At 40.3% G+C, this 16,824-nt stretch overlaps 1 protein-coding gene across 1 annotated transcript in view; it reads right to left on the reverse strand.

Annotated features, from left to right (window-relative positions):
* The window catches only part of thsd7aa (thrombospondin, type I, domain containing 7Aa), a 133,999-nt gene that overhangs the window by 74,796 nt on the left and 42,379 nt on the right, over positions 1 to 16,824 (reverse strand). Inside the window, exons 2-3 of the mRNA XM_041954868.1 lie at positions 6,862 to 7,496; positions 6,290 to 6,495 (exon numbers count right to left, since the gene is read on the reverse strand). Coding sequence (XP_041810802.1) covers positions 6,290 to 6,495; positions 6,862 to 7,496 — 841 coding nt within the window. The remainder of the gene's footprint in view (positions 1 to 6,289; positions 6,496 to 6,861; positions 7,497 to 16,824) is intronic.

Consider the following 16,824-nt stretch of genomic DNA (forward strand, 5'->3'; position numbering starts at 1 on the left):
TACCTCCTGAGCCACAGTCGCCAAAGATGACATGATTCATGTCTCTCAGTGATCAACAGATCAATAAAGCTCTGACAAAAATGGTCTGGAAACACAAGTCCACACATATACTGCAGTAATGATATTTGGCCCATAACAAGATAGTAATCCACACAAAGCTGTTTTCTCCTTTCAAAATTAGCAGCCTATGTGCTGGTCTTTTGCTTGTCTTCTGTGTTTTCCCAGTTAAAACTTCCCTAAACATATGCAGAAGGGGACTATCTTGCCTCCATTTACTATTTGGACTCTCAAGTTTCAAATTACACTTCACATCTGTCACATGGAGCCCAGTAAGGCTCCATGTGACAGATGTAGTAAATGGCCTCAATATAAAAATATACAGCCAACATATATGTATAAGCACCTTAAATATACATAAAAATGGTGAAACTATAGATTATATATATATATATATATATATATATATATATATATATATATATATATAATATTTAGTTTGTATTGTAAGTCTCTCCTGACTGTGAGGGATTACACAGAGGTATAACACTGTCGAAACACCGCTGCACACCCTACAGCTTTCCTTTGTCTGAGTCAGCCAATGAGATAAATGGGCTTTGAAAGTTGTTCATTACAAAAACCCAAACATTTTGTTATCCGCATTTTCAGCGGCCGCTTCACAGCACCAGGGCTTTGTTTGATGATGGGATTGCTGTGGAGCTGAAAGACACTGTGTTTTCTCACTGTGTTTAGTAGGGGCTGATAGGCCATTCGGGATAATGACACACTGCTTCTCTTTTCTGCTTCTCTTCCTTTTTAGTCTCAACACTTCCATTTTTCGTCAACTCCCCTAAACTTCTGGAGGTCGTCTGAAGCTTTGTGCACAAACTCTGGTCTAGTTGTTGTTTTCTCTTTTTTTCATGTTTTTATCACAATTCTCCTGCAGGCATTGGGGTTCTTTCTTTAAACCCTTCTATAGTAAAGCCAGAGCAGCTGAGTCTACACACAGATATGATCACGGCACTGTGAACCTTAACATAAACAGTTTGTTTGTTGACTTTGATGCAGTTTTGACTACATTTTGCACCCAAATATTCACAACTGCTGTTGCTGTCAGCATGTCATTTCCATTATTTTCACTAGTAAGGCTAAAACAAAACAAATGGATAGCTGCTCTAAAACTGACTGTTAAAGAAGACCTTAAATCTACAGCCTGCCAGAGTTGCAACTGTCATTGCGCTCCATTAGTATCATACTGACTTCATTCCTGGAGCCTTAATTGGTAGTTGGTAGTGAAAAAGAGGCTGTCTTCATCAGTACAATGACAGCAAAACCCACACTTTTACACGTCTGGATGCCTGACCAATCACTGCATAAGGCTACAAAACAGATGACAACAACTTCAGAGGAACTCAGAATGACCAACATTGATGTTTTCCTCACAACTGCTGCTCGTGGTTGTGTGACGACTGTGTGTTCATTAGTGTTTACAAGCATTAGCGTTGGGGGCAGTCAGGGTGGGTACTGTAGTTTTTTGGCCAATGCATCCTCTCTCACAGCAACAATCAAACGTTATTTCTTTTAAATGTGACAACCATCATTCCCTAACTTGGATCATAGTTTTTTAGTATTTTGGTTGCCTAGACTTGACCAAACCTGAATCACTGAGATGACAACACAGACAATTCTCACATGAATCGTTTTTGTTGCACTCACTTGAGTCGTTTTAGAAGCCACTAGCTGCGTTTCCATTACAGTTGTTCGCTAAATAAAAGCGATATTTCTGAAATGTCGGCAAAGTTCGAATGCGACTTGCAGGTGTTTCCATTGAACAGTGTTTTGCGAACCAGCCGAAATTCTCGTAAGTTCTCGGACGTCCCGCGAGATGTGTGTGTGTGCTGTGCGTCGGTAAAACTTAACACAAAGCCCTATAATTAAAAAGCACATGCTGAAGGTGAAATAAAGAAATTATCTGTTGACTTAGAGATCGCTGATTTTAATGGCCTATTATTGATCACTTTGTTATAACGCGAGGCTCGCCCTGACAGCGTCAGCTCGCTCTGACAGCGTCAGCTCGCGCCGGCGGAGCAGCAGCAGAATACAGGACTGTGAATTACTGAAGTGTCCTTTGAACATATTTTCTATCAGCAATTATGTGTAAATATTAAAGTTAATGGTGTGCACGCGTGTCTCCCACATAGCTGAGGTACACACTTATCACAAGTTCATCTCACGATTAATGAAAACGGAATGATTAGATTTTGCAAAGTGCGCACAGGACGAGATCAGAATGACAGCTGGAACAGCTGGAGTGTTTTTGTCTGCTACTTATTGAGATCCAGAAGACATACAAACACTACAAAAAAGTGTTTCCATTACACTTTTGCGATACACCTAAATATCGACACGTCTGAAAAACCACCTCATGAGAGCGTAAAAATGTTTTTGCGATATTTGAGAGGATTTTCGAAATTTAGGTGTTTCCATTGCCGTTTTTTATTGCGATATTTAGGATTTGCGCATTTCTAGGGGCAATGGAAACGCAGCTACTGACAAACAACCTGTTTTGTCATTGAGGTATGAGAGAACGTGTCATTTAAAATAATTCATTAAAAAAAGGATTAGTTATTGCACAAAGATGGCCTGATGGTTTAGGAATCAGCCTCTGTGGACCATAAACATCTATACCAGATTTTGTCATTACATTCCAAGACAACCAATCAAAGCGTTTTCTTGATTAAGGTTAAGGAAAGATTACAGATGTGGTTAAAAGAACCAATGTTGAGTGTTGCAAGAAGACAAGTGAACAGCAAAGTCACATGACTTTTATACCTGAGACCATGTGCTACTTTAGCTGATGAAGATGTTGTACTCATTGGTCAAAGAGTGGCAGGAATGGGAGGTTAATTGGGGCCAGCAAATCACATTTGTTCTGGGCCCTGTAGCAGACCAATCTGGCCACAGTTTATGTAATGCTATAACATTCTCATGCTACCTTTGCCTCTGATAGAAAGGAGTCAGAATTCACTTGGTCACAATGGTGGTTGTCAGCTATAGGTTAGCAAAGGCCACATTAAGCATCGATCCAGTTTAATCAATGAATGCTGCTTTGACAGGATATTTTTGTTTTCCATCAGTGTTGAACAGATGCTGTTAGTGGAACAAAATCTATGCTTTCAAAATCTATTCTCTCTTCCAATACGAAACAGTTATTAAACTTTTAAAGTGAAGTATAATGTCTAATAGTCTGAATAACTTCTGGCTGTCTTCACTTGACAGCTTATTGAACTTCCTGTTTTTTTGAGTCACCATAATTTGGCATTCAGATATTCAGTTTGGAACTCTTAATAATAGACTCAAAACTATAAAACCTTGTAACCTTTATTTAAAATTAATGAAAAATCTTTCCAACAATTACAACATATGTTTCTTTTAAAAGCCTTGATAAAGGCACAGTGCAGTTTGCATCATCATTTTAAAGCCTGGACTCCTGGGGATAATTAGCAGTTTTAGCCATCAGATAAAATAAAATAAATTCCCATAGTGATGGCACCAACTGTAAATAAACTTGATCCTGAGCTCTGGCCAACATTAATACAGTTATCACTATCAATTAAGCCTCTTTGAAGCTTTCAGCCATCTGCACTAAATTGTTTGTATGGATATGTGGTTCTCGTTTGGATAAATATTCCAAAGTAGATATCAATCCTCGTGTGTAAGCCTATCATGCATATATAATATTCTACTTGAGTGCTGGATTATGACGAGTGGCCTTTGCATGAAGTTTAAATGATTTATGAATTCTGACCTTCTCCCAGGCATTAAAAGCAAATGTGTCACAAGAGCCTTGATTTTCTCAGGATGTAGCGGAAGCTGCTCTGTGGCCTCTATTAGAGCCAAGCAAGCACAGTGAGACAGAATGAGGCCATTCATCTCCTTACAAAGACCACAGCTCTCAAACGCAACGTGGACATTGACCTCGCTGGAGAAAAACATGTAGAAAGACTATGCATCTGAGGATGGACTTCCCAGTGCAGCTTTGACAAGTGTGTACAATGTTATTGAGCTGGGGGAAGCTGCACGTTCACTGGGGAAGTGGAAAAGACAAAATGATGTCGACTAACTGAAACTGACATTTTTTGGCACAACCTTTGTCATTATTATTGAGGCCCTGCATTGTGCCATTATAAATTGTAAATTAGTATATAACATGTTATGACAAAAAAAGAAACCTCAGGCACAGTCATTTAACTCCAGCCTTCATGTAGTATTTTGAATAATATCAATTAGCTCTGACTAAATATTAAATTCAAGACAGAAAACAGATATAAAAGTGGAGGCTTGCAGCGTTTCACACACATACAGCATGACTCAGTGTTATGAGCCCTGACACTTGAAGCTACTGAGTGCCACAGCCACTGCATTAAGTTGGAACATGCAGCACTCTGACAGTGCACAACAAACAAGCCACATCCCTCCCTGAGAAAATATGTCAACAAGCTGAACAACACAGCCCTTCAACAGGCAATAAAATGCACCCAAAAGGAACCTTCTCATAACGCTGGCTACATGCATATAAAAAAGCTAACAATAATGCTGTACAGATAAAAATAAAACCTTTTTAAAAAGACACTGAAGTAATGTTACATATTTATTCGTGTCAGTTTTGCTACATAGTCGTCTAATTACAATGTTTTTAATATTATGCCAACATTTCTAAAATTCTTTCGTTCTAAGACATCTGTGCATTGCAAATATGGTAAGCTTTTGTTTGGGGTTACGCTTTAGAAACAAAGAAGGAAAAAAATATTTACTAGACAGGATATTAATTCTAGTATTCTGCATGTAAGTTGGAGGAGCTAGGTCCATCCACCACATCTTTTGACTTAATACAACCAAAGACACGACTTCCTTCAATGGTACTGGGTGTTAGTACTAGAGGTAAATCTTGAGGTGTGGAATCGTTCAAAAAGAACACAATTTTTGTGGATCTGGGCTTTTATTCTGGTTGAAATCTTAAAGGCCTGAGTATGCTTCACACAATATAGGTCACACGGTGTGTTTTCTGCCCACAAGTGAAGGTGGTTTTCTGATCTTTTGATTAAGATCAATGAACTATCATGCTGTTCATCCTTAGATTTTTCATTAATTCTGCTTCTTTTGATCATAGCAGTTGTTCACTTTTGGGCTAACACTGTTTGTTTTGTTGGTTTCATAAAGCCACACATAGAGTAAAGATACTGTCCCCTGACGACATTTTATGTATCACTGTGTAAGTAACAAAAATATATATATACAGTATATATAAATCCAGGTAGCGATAATGCTTGTCAGCACATCATAATTATGAATGCAAATTAACATAATTTCTAGGAGACAGTGCTCTTTATGTAAATTGTACATTGTCAGCCTTTGTATTTTCATGAGATTAGTAATGAAAACAACATATTTGACAATTCCCAAAACAATCTGACCATTTGAGGGTGATAGGCACACCAGACCAACAGACAGAGAATTCTGACCAGAGATTAGCTTCCCCAATTTTAAAGACGCAGTTATTTTAACCAAACCAACCGTTTTATGAAAGGACACATTTTTGCATACTTTGCACAGCACATTAAAGACACAGAGAGGGTGATTACTTCACCATCCGAGTACCAGTGCCAGAAAGGGGCATTAGGGAATTTTTTAAGTGCTGGATTTCAGACGATGCCATATGGTTCTACGTTGTGGGATTCTGGAATATCACTTTAAGCAGACAAACCAGTCTACTTCCACCAATAGGGTCCAATCCAATCTATCCTCTGCCAGTTTCTCTAACCCTAACCCTCTGCAATTGAATAAAAGAGCCTAACCCTAGCACTGTGCATCCTTGTCCCTAAAGAGGAAGAAGTCTGTGTCTTGTGACTTTTCCAGTAATAACTTCGATGTAAGGTCGATGCAAGCAGAATTTTAAAATCATTCCAAACCCTAACCCTGACGTGGGCAGCTAACCCCAACACTTTGAAATCACAGACCATCCACTAGCTACATTCAATCCAGCAACTGTAACTTTAAAATGTACATTTACTTTACCTTTACCCAGGGCTAATCCAAATTCTAAAATGAACCTGAAATGCCCAAATACGTTAACCTTAATAAATATGCATAACCATTATTCTAGTGTTAATGCTGCCACCAAAGTATTATCCAGACAAGCCCTATGCAATCACACAAAGGTGATCAATAGAAACACATCATTGTATATGAAACCATAGACAAATAAAGGTTGAAAGGTTGTAAGGTTTCTTACCTGAGAGCCTCAACATTCCCACTCTTATGCACACAGGTCACTTCTCTGGTCTGGTAGCCGACCTGCAGATCCCAGAACTTTCCTCCCGGGCGGTTCTGACGGTTCCTGTTCCTTTTCTTCTTGATGAGTTCTCTGGTCTCAGGATCCTTCACCTTACCCCTCTCCCGTAATCGCTCTCGAACTTTCTCTCTCATTTTCTCCCTTTTCTCTTTGTTCTTAGCCTTTTTCTGTCGTTTGGGCCTGTCTGCCTGTCGGGATGGCCTGTCTGGCTTCCTGTGTGCCCTGCCCAATTTTGTGTTGGGTCTGGATGGTTTGTCACTATCTTTGGACAGTTTATCACCCTCTTTAGACCTCTTGTCTCCTTCTTTGTGCTGTTTGTCACCCTCTCTGGTCTTTTTGTCCCCTCCTTTTGACTGTTTGTCCCCCTCACTTGGCTGTTTGAGACCCTCTGTGGTTTGTTTGTCACCCACTTTAGGCATTTTTTCTACCTCTCTGGACTGTTTGTCACCCTCTTTGGAAGGTTTATCACTTTCCTTGGATGATTTGTCACTCTCTCTGGGTGGTTTGTCCGCTTGTCTGGCTTGCCTTGGCATTGGGACAGAGCAGGGCCCCCAGGGTCCCACCCTGAGGCTGTAGAGGCTCTCCTCTCCCTCACAGGGACCTGGCTGGCATGTCTGAAACTCAGTCAGGTTTGGGCAGGCTGCGCCGCCAAACAGTGGAGGAGCAAGAACGAAGCGGATGCGGTTCTGTAAACCCATCCCACATGTTTTAGAACAGGCAGTCCACAGGCTGAACTCAGACACCACACAGTCCCGTGGACATGGAATAAGACAGGCCTGCTCAAGACGTGGTTTCGGCTCAAAATATTCGCAGATAGCGTCATCTGCAGGCTCGCCATCTGCTTTCTGGACGCAGCCCACCTCGCGGGTCTGGATGCCCTCCTCTCCCCGGGTACACACAGCAGGGCGCTGCACGCCAGCGCTGCGCATCGACACCGGGACGCACTGGTTCCAAGCGCCCAGCTGCCAGTCATACAGATCTTTGTGCCAATCACACACTCTGAAGCAGCTCTGCTGGTTGTCCGGCCGTTCGGTCTGGTCGCAGTTGGTGTGCAGGGTGGTCCAGCCTTCAGAGTGGGCACACCATACTGCCCTGCTCTGGCTGCCACCAGGTCCACACTCACTGCCCATACAACGACCCCACGGACCTGCAAGAGTAAGACAACAGAGGGGTCAGGGAAAGGTCAAAGTGATACTGAAGCAGAATTCTGGTTTCTGTTTAGGGAAGTAATTGACTAATGCTCATCCACTTTTCTTGAAGGATTTAACACCAGTGTATTCCAACCATCTAATCTCCAAATGAATAACTCTGATCAGAACATCGCTAAAAAGAAGTTTAAATCATAACAAACAAAAATTAGCAAACAATGAGACTACAAACAGCTGAACTTATTCAGAGGAAACGTGAAGGTGAACAGTAAATTCAGTTCCAGTCAGTACCAAGTGATGACAAAAAGCCCATCAAAAAAAGATTTTCACAGAGAATGCTGAATATTGTTTATGCTTCTGAAGTGCTTCTAAAGACAGCACGGCTGCCTTTCCACTCTGTGTATGTGAAACTGAAGTGCTTCCGCCTGCAATAATAATCTCCTGACAAAGACACACTTACTCTTAAATCACTCTCTTTCAATTGTGTGGCTACACTTCCACTAGATTTATGAGAATGCAATTATACTGCAGTTCTGAGTAAACATTGACTTTTAGCATAAAACCGCTTTTAGGGGCGCAGTAGATGCAGCTGAAGTAGCTGAAGACTCAATCAATACAGCAGCAACATAAAAATTAGCTGTTGTGACGAATGGCACTGCCTTGAATGTCATTAGCCTTGTCTGTGGCTACAATGCTGGGTACCTTTACAGGCCTTAACTTGGCAATGCATCACTCACACACTAATGTGGTGTCTGGAAGCTAGATCACAGATTATTGGAAAAGTTAATATACAGCGTGACTTTAAGTTAGGTAAAGGATGATGATTCAAATTCTAACCCTAAAAGATCTAAATGTGAATTGTATTATAATTGATATTTCCACTAAAAGTAAACAAAAAATTATGTTTTATTTTATTATTTTCTATACTTTGTATCCTTATGATAGCAAACCTAATATGCTATGAGGTTTCTATACTAAGACCAAAAAGTAATTAAAACAAAAATATTCTGTGATTGAGAAAACAAAGCTGTTGTATCAAGATCAATCTATAATTATTCTGCACTCAGAAAAACAAACAAAAAAAACATAATAAATATTTTGCCATCATTCACTTTGCATAGAATAAATCAGTTGCTGAAAATAAAGGAAACGTCCAGGAAACTTGGCGTCATATCGTTTCCACACTGTTATTTTGACATGAGAGCTCTGGGAAATGTTGCAGAAACCTGCTCGCTGACGTCTTGGTACAAACACAGAGAAAGTTGCTGCACTGGTTTAGTTAGACTGAGTCTCTGCATGATGATGTTGTATGGAGGTAAACCCTGGCTGATCAAAGGCTTTCTAATCACAGAGCAGAAGTGGGTCATTTGTTTCCCTTAAGCAACCAAGCCCTGCATTGAAAACACCAGGTTCAATCGGTGCTCCCGATTCAACATACAAAATACTATCATGATACTTGTTTGTAATGCCATTCTTAAGTACTACGATTCCACACGTATTCCAATTTGCTATTACGATTTATTGACAATAAATCCTAAGTGTCTGAAAATGTCAATTTTGTGACACTTAGCAAGCGCCTAATTAAATATAGTGTTGCAATTTACCATGTTCCCAAAATTGATGCCTGTACCAATTTTCATGATAATTTATAACAATACTAGTCAAGACATTCCACTCTGAACCAAAAATGTCAACATGCTGTGGGCACTAGAGAAGAAGTCACAGGATCACTAAAGTCAGAAAGATGCATCCTGAGGGAAGAAGATTGTCTGTACAAACTTTTGTGGCAATGCTTTAAAACACTTTTGTGGAAGCAGATGTTGAGCTATTTCACACACAAGTGGAAACTTTGATGTAGTGGTGGTGGCGCTGACACAAATGTCAACATCATAGTGGGACTAGAGCAAAAGTTAGAGGATCATCAAATTTGGTAGGATTCAACCTCTCATGATCGTCAGTGAAACAAAAGGTAGATCAAACTGACAGACTGCTGCTAGAGTCACTTAAATGTAGAATTTCATCAAAACCACAATTGTAATGCAAATTTGTATCAAAAGAAATGATTTGTCAGAGTGTCTGCATAAAACTCCAAGTGAGAGTAGTCATGGAAAAAAATCTGAGCTGGATATGTCTATAACTAGACAATACAGTAATTTATTGTGCCCAGAGTCAGAGGCTGTATTAAACAGTGCTTTATGGCTTCACTCAATAAGGCTGAGATACTGCAATGACAATGTCAACAGAAGAACCAGCAGGCTGAATTAGCTAACAGCTGCAGGGAGAGGGTCTGAATCAATACAGATCAATAGAGGTAGCAAGAAACTGCTCGAGACACAAGAGACAGCTGCAGTCACAGATCTCACCGACCGCCATTATCCTCTTTGGCTGAATATGAGAAAATACACCACAGGAAGGCACGCCGCTCATTTAGTGTAACGTTTAATGTAGCTTATACTGTCTCAGTGACAAGACGGAGAGGTCAGTAATGAAAAACAGCCATAAATTGATTTTGTAATTAAGAATATAGACAAAAGGCTGCATGCTGCAAGGCTATGTAGCCATCTGGGCTGGGATTTTCATCCATATCCAGTTTCCTAAAGAGGCCAGCATGTTTATAGCCATAAAATATTAGCTCCCTGGCAGGCAGGATTGTCTCAGCTCCACGCAGGTGTTCACCATAATTTATGAACATGCCACTGAATGACACGGTTATAACCAGGCCGATGGTGAGCTTAGAAGCTTAGAAGGGTAGTTGTACTCACGCTGGCCTACATTGCCAATCACCCACTGAGAAGAGCCAGGAGGCATGGAGGGCACTGTGCCAACAAGGCTGAAGCTCCAGGAGGGGTGTCACACATCTAACCGTGCCCCACCTCCATTTTTATATTACAAACAGCCATCAGCAATGCCACTATTATACTGACAAGGCACAAAGAAATTATGAGTTTCTATTCACTGTAAATAAAGTGTTTGGTTGACTTTTTGTTTAACAGAAGGTTTCATTTACTATAATTGGACATTGTTCTGACTGCAATTACATGTTTAAAAAAAACACTGACATCAGTCTTCTACTTCCATCAGAGATTTCCTGATAGCTACAATATTTTCCATTTGGCAAAACAGATTATAGAAGATGCAATAACCCAGTGAAAAAATGGCAGCAAAGCCACCATTTCTGGTAGTTACACTGAAGTAAAATGTAATGTAATGTAACTATAAGGAGCTGTACACCACATGTATCTGGTTTCACCTGTGAACTAACCACCACAAACACACTACACATGAAATACCTAGCTCATTGAGGCTACTTACACGATGATGTAACTACAGGGTCGGCAGTGGAATAAAGCATTACGCTCCCAGGTTTTCCACTTCTGCACCAAAAACGGATTTGTTTTGCAAAATTATCATTATAGCCATGGGGAGAGAGGAATTTTAATTGAAACTAATGCATATGGTGACTAGGCTATGACCTTTATTAAAATAAAATAATAAATACAAATCTGTGAAGACCGGCTAAATCACTGCAAAATTGCCAAACAAAGGGTAACATCATCAACAGTTTCTCCAGTAGTATTTATGTCATATAAGTGCCATATGAGGGGTGAACATGACTTCAAAAAACAAGCAGTGTTTTTAGGGGAGATGATGATGTGAACTAAAACGTGAACTAAAGGGAAATTCTTACACATTAACATCATCAGCGAGGGAGCCCTGCTTCTGCTTGGCCCATATTTGGCCTTATACCCACAGTCCCATGACCGTCAGTCTGAGGCTGGACTGTAAGCATCAATCAGTGGACTTGTTCCCCCCCATTGACACCATTAAAGTACTAGTGGGCTCTGCTGAGATCACTGCTACAGTAAAGTACACACTGGCCTCGTTCACATTCCCAGAAGCCCACTTTTTCAGTTCCTGGTTCCCAGATTAAACAGCTGATCCTTCACTAAGCCCCATCACTTTTCGTTACTGTTGCTACACCTGTCAAGATTTCCATTCGGGTATGTGTGCAGTTTATAATGATACCAATGGCCCGTTTAGCAAGCAAGACTTTCACTCGATCGTTGAACTAATGGGTCCTCGATTTAAGACGGGGGAAGAAAAAAGCAGCCTCTCATTTCTAGCCGCCAATCATTGTGTGCTGGATGAAACGACAGACGTCACTAGCACATTTTAGCGACTGTTGTTAGCTAATAAATGTTATGCAAGTGAACATGATAATGTGCTCTGCTTGGCCCTGGGGTCAACAGGTTCTGTTCCAGGTTCTTTCCAGGAAGGCTTAAAAACAGACACAACCCTCCAACCCTTCTGACTGACTCTCTTGCTAAACCCCCACCATGCAACTGCATGCATAGCCAACCCAATGCATGAGTTAAATTACTCTGTACTTGGACCTCAGAAAGGCTTCGGCTTGCCCTGTACAGTTTAGCGTCATAAAATTCAAAAACTGACCCCCTGACCTTCAAACAAAAATTCAATTTTCTTCTTTCTAGGTTTATATTTTACTTGAGTTACTTGTTCAGCAGATGGATACAAATTAACAGAGTGAAAAAGGTTTTCTATGAAGGAAGCAAGTGATGTCTTTCGAGCTGCAACACACTTCTTTAATATCCACCATTCAGAGATAAGTCTACTTAATAGCTGTCAGGCCACAGGGAGGGACAAAAAAGCTTTTTTCTTGTTGTTTCTCAACAGGCTTATCTCCTCTGTAGCTATTCAGCGCAAGAAAATTGCGATCTGTGTGAAATTACTTCACCCCCCAAACCCATAATAGGATGGTTCTTTTTGGACGCACCCTACCCTGCAACCCCCAGACCTCCCACCTGATCTCCCTGCTACTTTTCCCAAGGTGCCAAACAGAAGATTGGCATTGGCATTTACAGGGATAATGGAAACCAGTGTGAGGCGAGCATCCCACCAGTGGCTTTTGGATAGAAAGGAGAGAGAAGAGAGAGCAGCAGCAGGCAGTCAATCTGTATTCATATGCTGAACACATGTCTACGATAAAAGACTGTGAAAAGGTCAGAGATTTACCATTAACTACGGGATGCCCTCATACAGAGCCAATATTTCCATAACACAGTGAAATTAAGAATTCTTCTTCCGTCTGTAAATCCAATAACAGGCCTCACACAAAGAGCCAAGACATGATTGAATCATTATTTTTTATACTTTACAGACACTGTCTTACTGTTTCATTTCCATACAGTGCTCCTAAAATAGAGTCCTTGACCCACTGACTTGAATCACGCACGTTAACAGCATCGTAGAGTCCCTGTCAAACAAACTGCCTTTTCCAGATGTAAGAACTTTAACATCTTGCTGTCTTTACTTTTGATTTGAGAAAAAAAATAACATAAAAAAGTTCATTCTTGACCTTGAAAATACTGCTTTGACAAAACAATCCCAACTCAAAGTGTACACCCCAGAGTCATGGAAATGTCATTAGAGGTGCATTTTGCATCAATTTTTTTTATGAAACCAAATCAGTGACTGAGCTAGCATGTCGACAAATCCATTTTCTTAACAAGTGAGCAAACTCCACTTGCTGATGAAGTAAAACCTAGTGTAAAAGTGTAAAATTAAGCTGAAATCAAAGTTTTTTTCCACATGTGTATGAAGTTCTCCTGTTCTCCACCTATGATACAAATAAAGTCTGTGTGCTTCCTGACTTTAATTTACACAATCAGCACTTTTTGAACAATCCCCATCCTCACTTGTGCCACATCCTTTAAAGTTAAGTCAAAACAAAGTAATGCTTAACAGAAGGCCAGGCTGATTTATCCCTGGTTTGCATGACAAAAAGCTTTGATGAGAACTTATTTTAGATCAAACACACCACCATCAATTTGGTTTGGTGCAACTATCTCACACATAGTTTCGTTCATAGCTCAGTGTGCAAATGCCCTTGGGCCTACCTGCATCACTGTATTCACATTCTAACTCTATTATTGCACTTTTTGGATCAAAGCACAGATTCTGAAGGGGCCCTGCACTACTGCGGTGCTATGCTACCATACTGAACAAGAGCAATAAACCATCTCAAGGCCCCGTATTCTCAGCTGATTCCCAAAACAGACTTCACCAGCCTAATGGCCCTAAATGGTGGTGCTTCTGGTGGTGCATTACAGAGTTCTTCCTGGCAGCTTTCACAACATTAGGACTGTCAAGCCCTACAGGCTCAAGGGAAAGCAATCCGTTACTGATATCACTGCAGACTTACAAGCTAACTCACTTATCATCTGTCTCTGTGTTGTTCTTCACCGCTCTTCCTGCCACTCTCATGCATGCAGTGTGGCTTTGTTTGCGCAGCTGTACCTTTCTTGCACCCCCATTTTGTTGATTTCATCATCAGTTTTTATTTTTGCTATTTATGTCTTAGATACTGCTTGATGATCAGATTTTGAATGAACAAGGAGAGATGAGGCATCTCAGTGTTGGTCAGGGTTGGACTAGCCGTAGCAGGTGCTAAATTATTTAGCTGTTTATTGATTGATCACCACGAATTTGCACAAAACCTGGATGAATGATGGATTTCACCAGCTTTCTCTTGTCTCAGGCTCTGTGCACTTGTACATTATACAAGTACTTTAGATAGTATAGTAATGTAAAAGCTTGCTGATCGTCAACCTGGAGAAACTGTGGCAGAAGAATAGGAAAGGAGGATAAGATATTTAACTCTCTACTGTTTCAGTGTGTCACTGTGGCTAACAAACTTTACTAAAATCCAAAAGCACAAACAAAAGCAGAGCCCTGCTTGTACTTTATCTATATTATCCTTCACCAGCATCCCTGTTTGTTTCATAGCAAACTGCTTCCAGGTTAGCTGTATTTCGACTCTGGCTGAGTGCCTCTGGTGCTTGATCTGCAAACAGCATGATCAAAGGAAGAGCTGGTGTGGCGGCGGTCTGTGTTCGTCCCAGGGTCACCAAAGACCCCCTACTGGTCTGATGGAAGGCATGGCGTGAAAACAGATCTGTCCCTACGTGATTGCACAGTGTCAGCCTTCCAAACACAGCTGCACAATATGACTGGATTTGGTCGATTTGTATGACCCAGACCTCACATGGCGAGGGCTTTATGAAGCATTACAGTATATCTACAAAAGCAGTGAACACTAATCCAAAGACAATACTTGGCGTTGAAACAATATTTAGTTTGTAACCTAAGAGCATGGCGAGAATAATAACACGGCTAAAATTTGCCTGGTTTATTAGATAAAGGTATGTAGAATCACCAGAGGCTCAAACAAACCCGTCTTCATGCATCTTTCATAAGGCTTGTCGGAACAGTGAAGCCATCCCTTTCAGGAAAGGACATTACACGGCTCATTTGGGGTGTCGTGCTGCTACAAGGAAAACAGCTTCACCACAGCAGCACGGAGCCGAGCGTGCCGCTTGTTAAACGCAGCATTTGGCTCTGGATATTCTGACAAAGACCTGAAGCAAAACACGAGCAGATGGGACTGACTTGTGTGCTGTTTTTGTTTCATTGCTTGTCTGGTTGTTTGTTTTTGCTTTGCCTGGGTCCTAATTTCAAGAGGGACAATTTTATGACCGTCAGCTGCTGATAACGGTATATTCATACAAAAAACAAACAAACAAAAACCCTCTGGTATTATATTATCATATTTTCAGTAAGTTACATTTACCTAAGATCATAACACATAAATATGTTTGTATGGCCAAAAAACAACAGTCTATCTTTAAAGATACTCTTACAAAATCACAGCTGTTGTATATGGATTGCCATTGACATTCATGGCCCCAAAATAATTAATCCTGCTTACTGCGGTGATCCCTGACTTTTCAATTAGCACCACTTTATTTATTTAGGTTGTTATCCAGCACCATCATCAAGCCAAATTAATTAATCTAGTACTTTGGTTAGTTATTGAATACCTGGAAAACTAATGATATTTCCATTAGTTTTGTTTATTGTTTTTAATTTATTTATTTGGTCTAATTATTAGTCCTTTTTAGTTTTATTCAGTCAACTTATCCTGTTATTCATTTTTTAAAATCAAGTTTTACTTGATGTCGAAAACTTGACATTTTAGTCTCCCTGAGTCGTCAGATTATGTTGAACATTTCAGTTCAGAATTGAATGATTAAGAATGCAGCTTTGCAGAAAGTGTCTGGTCTCATGGTCTGATGCTTTCGATATTAGGAAAACATCCAGATTCATTTTGTTGCCAGCGTATAGCCGCCACCTGTGTTTGCACGCACAGACTCTCTCTCTCTCTCTCTCTCTCTCTGTGTGTGTGTGTGTGTGTGTGTGTGTGTGTGTGTGTCAAATCATCATGCATAACTCTGAAGGGAAGGCAGACGAAGGAATACACACTCCTCTGACATTCCTTTGACCAAACTTGTGTTGAATTTTAATTTTCTGTCTCATTTTTGCATGTGCATCTACAGTACACATAGGCATGTATATACAGTATATGCATACACATGGATATATGTGTACATGGTTGCCATTTGCCATTTAAACCTGGGTTAATGCCGTTTATCAGTCACTTATAAGTAGGTATGACATCCTGCTAATTCATATGAGATGTGTTTGGTATCATTCAGCAATAGAAAGTGCTGTGCTTTTAACCATGGAAGCATTTGACATCTAACAACCTTTCAAGCCTTCAGAGAGAAATTATAGAAGGAGGAAAAGTTTAGGACAAAGTACAGGTTACTGTAAGAAATCATGGTACTCTACCCACCGGGGTCAAAGGTGGGTTTCTCAGCTGTCACTCACACGATTTTAGGCATTGTGAGGAACTCTGTATGCTAACATCAGCACAAAGACTTGTTCAAGTCACTTTTATACTTACAGACTGACAGATTTGGACAAACTCACAACCATTAAATCCTTCCTCTGAAAATGTTACAGCTCTTCCAGTCTCCTTGACTATAGAAGTCATTGGAGCTCTTAGAAGTAATCCTACCCTTGCTACTATGTTCATTTCCTGCCAAGATTATAATATTTCTTTGGCTTGCTCTGACCTTTAAAATGTCATTGGCAAGAAAGAGTAATAAAGAAGAAAGAAGGAAAGAATGAAGTTCAACTGTGGGAGTATTTAAATTTCCAAGTACTTCAAAGTAGAAAGCAGGTCTACAAAAGCTTGGATAGGAGTGATACATACATTTCACATGTACTGAGAATTAACTATACACTATATACAACTATACAACACAAACAAGACATTCCCTATTGAAACCACAAGAAAGCACCCACATAAAGATGATTTCAAGCTGTGTAAACATCTAACATTGATGTAATCAAGAAAGGAAGAAAAGTGGTCTTGGCACAGGCCCTGAGGTAATTAGCTGA

Source organism: Chelmon rostratus, chromosome 16 (assembly GCF_017976325.1).
Source record: "Chelmon rostratus isolate fCheRos1 chromosome 16, fCheRos1.pri, whole genome shotgun sequence".
Lineage (NCBI taxonomy): Eukaryota > Metazoa > Chordata > Actinopteri > Chaetodontiformes > Chaetodontidae > Chelmon > Chelmon rostratus.